We start from the raw sequence: 11,572 nt of genomic DNA, 5'->3' as shown, positions 1-11,572 counted from the left end.
GGAAACCCACCAAAGGACAATAATCATGTAACGGCTGTTATGCATTCAAATGCAGATGTTTGTGTGCTTGACAGATTATTGATGTCAAGGGATCACCAATCAGTCCAAAGCTATCACATATCAAATTTCTTTGTTTTAATCCTACTTCGGTTTTATAGCAGCTATATAAAATGTTGTTTAGAATGGGAGATTATAAAGATTAGAGGTAGATTAGACCAAGACATATATGTTTTGTTGTTTATATAAAAACTCTTCTCTTTTGTAAGCAAATATTACACTGTTTTTTTTATCTGATTACTGTTTTTACATTCAAAGACTGTTGTATCTAAGCCACATGCTGCGTTTCCCAGGGTTTCTGTGCCAGAGGACAAATCTCTCTCTTTGTAAAACACATTTGTCTCTGAAACAAATTGTAAAAGATGCCTTGATTTCTTTTTTCTTTTGCAAATTTGATACACTGATGAGGCAAATGTTTTTGTTTGCATTTATACAAAACTTTCTGTGAGTCAACACTCAAAGAAACACTGTTCAAAAACCGTTTGAACATGAGCTGCAGACACTTGAAAGGCTTTAGCTTCTTTCCCACTGTACATCTCTGAAGGACAAAGCTGTGATTATGGTTTGTGGTTAGGCTGTTTGCTGCAAGTAATTTGTCTCCCATGCATTGCTTTGATGATGAATCTTCAGCTGTGCATCAGCCAGCTACTCCCATTTCCTGTGAAGCACCTTATCATTTTTTCTTTTTTTTGTATTATTGCTTTAAAATATTAGTCTTAAAGTCTTCTATGTGCTTACCCGGTAAACCAGTGAACAAATGCTCTCTGTAGTGTCACAATTTCCCAAAACAAAGTCTTTGCAGCCAGCTCAGAGTCTTTTTGCTGTTGTTTGGGTTTTTGACCGATTTCTCCAGTAAAAGCCATCTAGTTCCGGGATTTGCACGGTTCTTCATACATGTTTAATGATGTTTAGGTTTATGGACTGTTACCGTTCTGGCAAAGACCCTGCCACCCCCCCAGCTTCCTGCAGCAGTTATTTGTTTTAGGAGTTTATCTCTAATCATTTTTGTGGAACACTGGATCATAATTATTGTTTATGTAAATCTATCCCTGAAGTTTAAGTGAGAAAACTTAGAGAGACTTTTTCTTACAGTTACAGTATATTGCCAATGCAGCATTTTAGTAGAAATTTATACAAAATGTTTTTAATATAACATGTTTCTCTTGTTGATGTGCAGTAAATTGTATTTTTTTTTCAGTTCTTTTTCTATTATATTGGACAGAGTCTGTGACCTTTAAAGAAGCAAAGTAAACAATCATAATGTTCCCTCATCCATATTGATATACTTTTTTTTCTAAAACAAGCAATTCAATAGACAAAATCATGTCTATCAAACACTGCCAGCAACATTTAGGTTTGGGTTATTTCTTTTTATCTTTAGGAGTGCCACAAGGATCCATTCTTGGAACATTTTAATGCTTCTTATTATATCAGATGCATGCACATGTGTGTTATTGTGATTATTTTATCATTAATGAAACAAGTGTCTTCCATATTTGCACATTTATGGTTCATCTTGAATGATATTTGAAGGATCATGAAACCATGTCCAGCTTAACATTATTATGTTCTCAGGTTTTTGAATCATTCAGGTGGCTTTATTCAAAGTCTATCCATTAGTAGATGATATTTTATTTTATACTAATTAACTTGTCATTCTAGTGTTATGCCATAACATTGCCTGTTAAAGATATGCCTGTACATTTAGAGGATCTAATAGTGTTAATAAATCTAATTATACTGGTTGGAAAATTATACACAAACTGTGCAGATATTCAAACACAGAAATATTATATATGTTTTAAAATATATGTTTTAACTGTTACTAAATTTAGAGGAAACTTATTTTAAGAGTTTTGCAATGGTTAGCATGCCTGCATTCTTCAACTTGATCACTAGATGTCAGTAATTATTACTTGCTGTTCCTTTAAGTTAAAGTGTTTTTTATGCAAATTTGGCAGAAACAACAGTCCAACTGTAAATGCATACAGAGATGTAAATACATGTCAAGCGAGAAGAAAAATAAAATTAGAATAGATTGTTTAATATTATACTTAACAGCTTCCCCATTGGGTGTGAGATACCGCTTCTGGTTTTGCATCAACTTGCTCCCATGTTTACATAAAACTTCCCTGCAACTAGTTGAAAAAAAAATGCAATTCTATATAAACTCTGACGAAACTAAAGTAACAACATGACAACTGTGTAAAATGTTCCCAGTGGTTATGCACTTTTATTCAACTTTCCGGGTCCCACCGTGGGTCCCTTGGTGGTTAATACCAGGATCAGCTCATAATCCCTGAGAAGTAAGATGTGGGAATGAACTGCTAAAACCCTCCAGATACTGGAGAATAAACACCAGTCATGTAGTACAGTTCAAGGCAATACCAAAAAAATAACACAAACCCTGGCCAAGTCATTTAAAATTGGTGTAAACCACAATGAGAACGTTACATTCTAAGCATACACAATCACTACTCTTTTAAACAAAGGTGCAGTATACAATACCGCCATAAAGATGAAACCCAATATGGGTGAGAGAGGACACAGAGGGATCAAAACACCTCCATGTGGAAACACTGACGCTGCTCTCACCTCAACAATAACCAGCTGGATTTATGTGTAAATAAGGACCAATTGTGCTGACAATAACAGATAAACTCCTAATGCTTTTTGTGCAAGCCAGAGCAGACTGCAGCATGGATTATGCGAGCAGATGTTGCTGTTTCTTGCTTGTTTTAGCCAGTACTTCTCTGCTGTGAGTGGGTCTGTAGAGGTGAGGTGCAGACATCAGGTCATTTGAAACACAGCTGTGCAATTCTTAAACAACATAAAACCTTTTCAAAGCAGATTGTAACCCCCTCCCCCGAAACACAATCTCTTCCACTCACTGCTTTTCCCTGATTGTAACTAATGCAAGGAGTGTTATTAAATACGTAGACATGAATAGGGAAGTTAGACTCTCAGGGGGTTATTTTAGTTCTCTTTGGAATCAAATCTAAAGTATGTCTTAAAAGGACATAAACTCAGTCAGTTAATCATAAAAAAGTTGTTTTTTTCTAAAATAAGGGGTGGAAAGTGCTTTGTTCTGACATACTTCAGATTAGGTCCCTCAAAGAAAAGAATGCATTTGGAAATCTGCCAACTGCCAGCTCAGGTTGTGGGAAAAGTAACACTGTTCACGTAAAATTACAGCAAAATCTTCATCTCAGAGCATTTTTCCGGAGTCGTTCAGACTAGAACTGAATGCAAATGTCAGGAAGAAAAATATTCACGTTATAAAATATCTCTAAGCCAAAAACAGACCTGAGTGGCATTGCAGTTTTTAACAGAAAACAATAGAGTGCTGGCAAAAAGGCTTGAATATATGAGAATACATTCTATGAGAATTTCTGATGCATTTACAAGCAACATTTACATCACAAAAAGCACAAGTGATTGCCTGCAAAGCTAAATGGCAAAAGCTACTTCCTTCTGACAGACAAACTCCTGGGGTGGAGTTGTGGCCCAAGAGAGGAAGAAAAGAGTCCAAAGACGAGCCGCACAGCAGCCTAGTAAAACCATTCCAGACCATGCATGGCTGCGGCATCAATGCAGCAGCAACATGGTCTCATACGAAAAAAACACTGGTCCCCGTGAGCGTTTCAGATACCGAGGCGCAACGGGGACGAGGATGAGAAAGGAGCAGTCACCCTAGAAGGCAACCTGAGGGGGACACCATGGAGTGTCTGGGTACAGCAGACAGTGCACAGATTTGAACCTGGGAAATGGAGAACAGAGAACTGAATCAGTGGAAATGTGGAAATGTGTCAAATTTCTGCTGAAATGTGGAAAAAGTGGAAAAATGTCCCCACCTTGATGGATCCTCCTCCACAGGAAAAGCTCCTTTCAAGCTGATGATATTGCTTTTATTTTCAAACATCCCATAACTGAGAGTGATCTAGAAGCAGAAGGGGAAAAATGACTATAAGCATAAAACATGGACATGCAGGTCTATGTTTTAAAAGATTAAAACATGGACCTGCAGATCCAAGTTTTAAAAACAGAAAAAAACAAAAATCCTATCAGGGTCTCACCTGTTTGTGAACCTCAGATCGGGACACTTGTTGCAGGTTTTCCAGGTGGGAGTGAAACAAGCTGCTTCGGGTCAGAGGGACTCCCAGAACAGACTCAATGATGTAGCCAATGGTGCAGTCATCAGGCAGACGGATCTTCTCTGCTGTGTTCATAAAGTGACCACCACTGAGAAGAGAAAAAGCAAAGGTTAAGACTAAACACAACTCATGCTTTTTTCTTTTAACTCATTTCCCATTATGAGATACTTTCACAATATTCAGTCTCTCTACTGAGGTGCATTTGAAACCAGATATTTACATATCATGCATAAAAACACATAACCTCTTCTTTGTTTTTTTAATCCAAATATACATTTTTTCTTGGCACCAAATGTGCACATCAATCCCAGAAGTAAGGCAAAAAAACAGCTTGTGTATGTGTTGGCTGTCCTAACATGGGCTGAAATGCCACTCAGAGAAGAAGAAGAAAGTATTTTTTCAAAAAGCAACATACATGCTAACATTACACCAGTTCAATTTTGATGGGACTAAAATTCTGGGAGGTGATCAGATAGTCAAACGTTTGGCTGAAATCAAAGTTTAAAAGGCAAATCTAGTGAATACTACATGGAGACATCGGAATTTGAATAGAGTAATATTGCAAATAAAAATAATGTTGGTGATCTTAATAAAACAGAAGTTTAGTCTGGTTTCACAGAAAAATAATATTCATTGGTTTTAACAGTAAATATATTCTCACCTGGCCCATGGGCTCATCTTCAGTGCCAAACCCCGGCTCACACAGAAGCCAGCTCCTCCCGTGGCAAACCAAAAGTTGACTGGTTTCTAGTTTAGGATAAAACTGACAATTACTACATTGCTGTTTCTTTAAAACAGCAACATCATAAAGGACAACAATGCTTTATCGTACCATTTTGTTGTCGCCCAGCCTCTCTGTGGCCTCTATCGGCCGATCCAGACTTGGTTTACCGATGTACAAATCCTGGGTGTGGGGGTACTGAGACAAGTGCTTCACAAGAGTCCGAACATTCACGTAGTTATCGTCGTCTACGTGACAGAACCATCTATGAAGCAGGAAAAGCAAACAAGAGATTAGATGCAATCATCTTCAGACTATTAATGCATGAGCTCATCCTCAGGCAGCAAGGCTTACTTTTTTCCTGACTCAATAAACTTGTCGTATTCTACCGCCATCTTGCAGGACAAAGCTTGGCGACTATGAGCAGCAGAGCAGTTGGTGTTGATTGCATGACTTCCTGCAGGAGCAAAATGACCGAAACAGAAATAGTTTTATTATGAGACTGCACAATCAAAGGAAGCTGAGGAAAAGAATGAACATTTTAATAGCTTTCATAAAATCTATTTAGTAGTTAATGAAAGGTCCTTTCAAACAAAGAACTTCTCTTTTGATGAATTTCCACATGCAACTTACCGATTTTCTTCTTTAGCTCATCGTCTTCGCCGTCTGTAAAGATGTAAGTCTGTGAACAAAGAGAAGTCATGGATAAGATGACTTGGTCCAAATAGAAAACAGAAAAAAACACTTTGGCTGATTATGTGGAGCTTTCACACAATCAAATGCAAAACAAAATCCTGCTTCCTCGCATCAAGCCACTGTGATTAGCATCAATCAATGTGTCTTTTATGCAGTGGAAAACACACTGCGTTAAACAACCCCTTGCTTCAATAAAGGCCTTTTGTCCTGCATTTTACTCTCTCCATGGCAACCATACAGCCGCCCTGAAGCATCCCAGACAACCGACAAAGCAGGAGGCAGACTGTCCGCCTCCCACACACACACCCCACATCACGTCGCCCTTGGACCAGCCAGCTCGCCCGGCTACGGAGCCTCGCAGTGTTTACTCTCCTGAAACAGTGGCGGAAAAAAGTTACAGCCAACACTCCATCGTCTTTGTCCTGGAAGGTGTGTGACTGACAGACTCATAACGTCTGAGGAGTTTAACCTCGAGACTGCGGGCACTTGTTGAATGTAGCAATTAGTCATAAAAAAGGGTGAGCAACAAAGGCCACCGATAACTCCCACAGAGCAGGTGCAAGCTGCTCAATGAGTATGATGAAAGGGCCTGAGGCCACAGGCTTTATAACCGCCAGGGGTATGTTTACTCTTCACCTCAGATGATGCAGCACCTGCCGAACATCACGCCACCTTATCAAGGGCACGCGTCTGGACATGCCAGGTCACGGTGCCTCATGACAGGGCGCTTTGTGTCAGTTAAGGCCTCATTCTTGCATCCGCAGTTAAACATCTATGTCTCTACGCAATAAAGGATGCAAACAGAGGCTACCGCAGGAGTGTTCGGAGCAAATTCTGAGCAGATGGTTTTTTTTTTCTTCCTCCCCTTTATGCTAGAAGCAGAGAGTCTGTATTTGTTTAGGACAAGGTGGTGGTTTCAGTGGTGAAGGGATCACAGGCTGGCGCTGTTTGCTTTAAAAGCTCGATGAATAGATGGCCTAATCACTGAGGCAGCTGCCAGAGCTGCCAGGGCACTGACAGAAAGAAAGATGGGGGGAGGAAGGGGTTGGGGGGTCTCACCACTGATTAGTAAATCGAAAACCGTGTGTGGCCATTCACCCCCTGTTCCTCCTCATCCTGCCTCTCTTCCCCCTCACTCCCCCTCCTGCTCTGAGCCCCAAACGTGGCCAGAGGCTCTTGAAAAGAACAATGCAGAGAGTTTTCATGCTGGGTAAAGTCTCCGCTGGATAAATTCTGAGAATGTTTGCTCGCATTTGCATACAGCTGCAGGAGTTAAGTGAAGAGAATGCACTTAGGGAAAAGTTTTTGCTGCCATTGTTGGATTCCTGGAACTTAAAGGTACAGCTGCTTTCATAGAGTATGAAATCCAACCAAAACAAAAACAAGAGGGAAAAAATTATAAAATGTTTGGTTGTTAAAGTAGAGATAAGAAACAAAAGAGAAAATGAAAAAGAGGGAGTAGGTACATTGCAATCCAGAGCACAGGAAGGGGTTGCACGAACGGCCCTGTCTGAGCTGAACGTGGTGCCTGGCTGGCTGCCTCCAGCTCCACAGGAAGGAAGGCCACCAGGCTCCCTTCGTTCCACCAGCCACCTCCACCCTGACTCCTTCCCCTCTCTGTTCTGCAGCCTTTCAGCACTTTTTGTCAAGTCAAATGAGCTGAAAAACAATTCAGGGATATGTTAGAGGCATGATGCGTCTACGCTTTGTCTCTGTGCCAAGGCTGACCATTTGTACTTTACAGCCTCATACTGAAGCCAATTTATTAACTCAGTTACAGAAATATTTATTGTAAATGTTCAAGGCTCATACAGGGAGACTTTTGGTTTCAACTCTACATAGAGACTGCAACTTCATTTGAATATAAATTTTAAAAAATGTCCCTTTGCACAGACAGCAATGCAGGGAAGTGAAAACGTCTACCAAAAGATTAGCATAAAAATAATCCAAACTTCACGGATGCTTGTCAGCTGACCGTGAGAATCAAACCTCTGCTGATGAGGACGGCCATATGCACACGGTGGGAACTCTGAGCATCATATGGCTGGCATTAAAGCCGTCTTTTGTTCCATCTCCCTCTGACCACCTGGCACCCTTCCTCCAGAAACTCCCTCTTGCATTGTGCTGCTCAGTCTATCCTTTTTGTCCTTGCAGGACCCCCACCGCTCCCACCTGTTTCCCCCCTCATCCCCCCCAGCTGTCTGCCTATCAGTCCTGCTGTTATCTCTGGACGATGCAGGTCACTAATGTGATCCACGACAGTAGCTGCAAGCCAATTAGCACATGTTGTGAGGTGCCGAGGGTGTGTTCAAGTCTTTAATGGGAGATGTTCAAACAGATCCGACTAATGATTTCTCCGGCTCTAAGATGTTGGAGCCAATAGTGACTGATGGGTCAATATCATTACAAAAAGTGATTCAAGCTTGTTCTGTATGTGGAGTGCATCAACGTGCAGGATAAAATCACTTTTGATTTGCTTTCTTCAAGAAATAATAGGGCTCTCTTTGTGCACCAGTGTGCAAACCTGCCTGCAGATGCACCACTTTTGTCCCAGGCATCCCCTCTCATCAAAGCCCCCATTTTCCCATCCCTTCCCAGTGTGCCTGAACCAGACTCAGTTCCCATGTTCCCATGGAGAAAGATAGAGAGAGAGAGAAACAGAGAGAGTGAGAGGGGGGGAGAGGGAGCTGGGAAAGCCTCCCCCACTCCTCTTCTTGTTCAGTAAGATGCTTTGTTAGTCCTGGAAAAGGGGAACAGAGCTAGAGTCGGTTCTGTGAAGCATCCATTGCAGCAGAGGCATTCACAGGAACACCGAAGAATAGGAGGGATAATAGGCAGTGGGGAGGCAGAGAGGAGGAGGTGGGAGGAAGAAGAGGGAGGACAGGGGGTCCTGAAACTGCTCCCTCCGTTCTCAGGAACATCATTCAGAGGAGAATCAAAAGTGACAGAGTTGCAGAAACTTAGCACCGTTTACAGGAACTGTGAAGATATTTAAGAGTGTCGAAAGATGACAAGAGGAATAAAGCAGCACCTAAAAACATTAATCACCTAAGTTTTAATATTTAGTCATTAAGTTGAATTACCTTAACTGGCAGTTTGCTCATTGCTGTAACAAACTAATTAATATGAAAAGAAAAAAATATACAGTACAAACCAAAGGTTTGGACACACCTTCTCACTGAATTCAATTAGAAAGTGTGTCCAAACTTTTGGTCTGTACTGTATATTAAAAAAATCAGGAAGGATTTTTCACCTGTTGCATGTTCCTAGAGATCCACGTCTCCAGCAGCAGGTTCAGCCTGGACTGGTGGAACTTCTTGGTTGTCTTCACGGCGACGAAGATATCAGACTCGCTGATGTCCTCAGCCGGTGGGGGGTCCGAGGCGGCTGGGGTCCGTACGGGCTTCTCCACCTCCCTGCGGTCCCGGGCCAGCTTGGTGAAGTAGGTCGAGAATCCTTTCTTATCCTGGGCCGGCCGTGAGCTGTCCTCCGGCGCAGAGCGCGCAACTGCGCCCTCTCCGTCTGTCTCCTCGGCCACCTGGACTCGGTGATGCTTCACAGCGACCACCAGCAGCAGCAGCAGCAGGCAGAGGCATCCCGTGCAGGCTACGGAGATCACTGTCTTTTTCCCATTATTTTTCAGCATGATTAAAACTTAAAAGCAACTTCAAAAAAACAAAAACTATGAAGAGGCGCAACGTGCAACTGATGCCAAGTCCATATGGTGTTGCTCCTCAGCAAAACACAAACTAAAATACAGAAACTCTTTAGTGATCATAGCAAATGAGTGCCTCCATGTAAAGTAGGGGTATTTAAAATCTCTCACAGTGGCCACGCCTCGTGGGAGGTCTGTGAATCTGACATACAAGCCAGTGATGGTTCGTTGGGCGGGGTTTGGTTTGGTGTCTGGGTCTGCGGCTTATATGGGTTTTCAAGATCTCACAAGGAAAAGTTTGACCCAAGAAAATCCTGAATTTATGTAATCAAAGAGCAACATGTATAGGAGGAGCTATTCATGTCGATCAAAATTTAGGAAAGGCACAAAATTAAAAAAATGATGTCCACTCAATTAATGAAGGGCTACAGACTTGCTTTATAAAATCAGATTAATTTGGGTATGTGTGTCTGAAAACAAGAACAATATCTCTGTTTTATTATTTGACCTAAATGTAAAGTTTTGTTTACCAACAAACCACACAGGGAAAAAATGACCATAATTAAGTCAGAAAACCTAAATAAATAATCATAATGGTCTTTCCATTGTTATTCAAGGCACGTAAATATTTTTTATCAACAAAAAAAGCTCCTGTAGCCGCTACCCTCTTACATGATGTGGGTCTTCTGCATCTGATGGACAATTTTTGTATATATATAAAAATGTGTGTTTTTCACAACACAGAAAAAAGGATGCAGAAAACACTGTAGACACCGTCATGGATGAACTTCATTTAAGCAAAAAATAAGTGGTGAAAATGACATTTTTCATCTGTACCACCAAAAGTAGTATTCGTGTTTGAAACACTGTTTGTCCCAGGATTAAGAAACAATTAGATTCTTGGATTTAAGGTAATTGAATAATCTTTCCTTAGTTAAGATGAAACAACACAGTTCATGCCACAGAGATTTCAAGTGGCATGAACTTGGCCCAGAGAGTTCAAGTAGAGATCAAACAAATCACAGAGACAGATGCAATTGTTGTACATAAGGTGCATATATCAAAATAAACTTTTAACATTTACTTCACAGTTATATAATTTACTCTAGAGTAAAACATACCTATTGTATGGATAGTTAATTTAGTCATAAATTAAATTAATTGCCACTCTTGTCATTCAGGGTCAAACTGGGCACCAGGAAGAATATTTTTTATATCTCTCCTGAGTGTGAGAGATAGTTTGTGTTTTGCTGAGTTTGTTAGGTCTCCAGGATACTGGTTTCAAAGAACATTTCAGATGTTTTCCTCCTCAGTGAATGAATCACTCAAACTTGAGCTTTTTTTGTTAGTACTTACTTTTTGGTGGATACTGGGCACTGCATTGATGGCTGTCTTGACAATATTAAACAACATCTGGCTGCATTTTAGCTATACTTGTTTTTGGTTCCATATTTCTTCATTTTAGACAACCATAGAACCATTGCAAACTCCGAGCCTGAATCCAACTTCAAAATACGTAAATTAATAATAAAATATGTATTTCTTTTAATAAAAATTTATGGTTATTGCTTTGCATTGTTTTGTTAAGCCAGTTTTGCCATGCTAGGCCTATTAGTAATCCCCATATGGGCACCACTTAGAAAACTTTCTTGAGGTTCCTGTTTTCCAAGGAGAAACTATTTGAACTCACCCAAATGAGAGCCGTGTGTTCACCAGACAAACAGACTCCATTGTTCTTCTTTGACCTTGTAAGGAATCTGAACAGTTGGCCTCTCTTGAACACTTGTTATTCAAATTTTGGCTCTCACCAGTGAGTGCCGTCTGGTTCTGGGATGCAGACCAAACGACATGAGCTCCATTCAGAGGGGCACGCAGCTGCAGAAGCCTCAATAAAACCCCTGCTCCCAGCAACCACCAACCACCACCAAACCTGCTGCTCAATCTCAAATCTTTAGTAATTTATTTTCTTCTTACTTTCCAACATTTTCCCATTGTAACATTTGTGTTTTAAAAAAATTAACAATACCCAAAGTTGCTATATGTTCTTCTTGGGCATATTGAAGAAAAGCCCCACCTTGTGAGAGGCATCATTGTCGGAAAATTGTCTTTCCATTTGAGCTAAATTGCCATAGCAGATGTGTCCCTTTTCTTATTTCTGTGACCTTCAGAAAATAAATTGCCTACATGTTCTGTTGTTCATTTGCATCTAAACAAAACCAGAAGCCAAGAACAGGCGGTTGTTTCTCTGACCTTCATTAATCTTCAGTCAACCGCTTGTTTTTTGATGTG

General features: G+C 40.6%; 1 protein-coding gene across 1 annotated transcript; it reads right to left on the bottom strand.

Annotated features, from left to right (window-relative positions):
- Positions 1–2,263: 2,263 nt before the first annotated feature.
- Positions 2,264–9,428, bottom strand: lfng (LFNG O-fucosylpeptide 3-beta-N-acetylglucosaminyltransferase). The gene is made up of 8 exons (XM_044099432.1): positions 8,882–9,428; positions 5,566–5,614; positions 5,287–5,389; positions 5,044–5,197; positions 4,873–4,958; positions 4,134–4,299; positions 3,912–3,997; positions 2,264–3,817 (listed from the first exon to the last, which is right to left on the bottom strand). Exons 1-8 carry the CDS (start codon positions 9,272–9,274, stop codon positions 3,751–3,753), a joined length of 1,104 nt encoding a protein of 367 aa, XP_043955367.1. The 5' UTR covers positions 9,275–9,428; the 3' UTR covers positions 2,264–3,750.
- Positions 9,429–11,572: the final 2,144 nt, after the last annotated feature.

The sequence above is a fragment of the Gambusia affinis genome, linkage group LG19 (assembly GCF_019740435.1).
Source record: "Gambusia affinis linkage group LG19, SWU_Gaff_1.0, whole genome shotgun sequence".
NCBI classification, from domain to species: Eukaryota; Metazoa; Chordata; class Actinopteri; order Cyprinodontiformes; family Poeciliidae; genus Gambusia; species Gambusia affinis.
The sequence above is the reverse complement of the archived record's forward strand: the minus strand, read 5'-3'. Positions and strand labels throughout refer to the sequence as shown.

What these genes read in the sequence shown, in the direction of transcription:
- lfng (XM_044099432.1), bottom strand. Translation starts at nt 9,274, where the DNA reads ATGCTGAAAAATAATGGGAAAAAGACAGTGATCTCCGTAGCCTGCACG. An exon ending in TGAGCTAAAGAAGAAAATCG is followed by an intron (nt 5,390 to 5,565) that starts GTAAGTTGCATG and finishes TTGCTCCTGCAG; the next exon opens with GAAGTCATGCAATCAACACC. An exon ending in GGCTGGGCGACAACAAAATG is followed by an intron (nt 4,959 to 5,043) that starts GTACGATAAAGC and finishes ATCCTAAACTAG; the next exon opens with AAACCAGTCAACTTTTGGTT.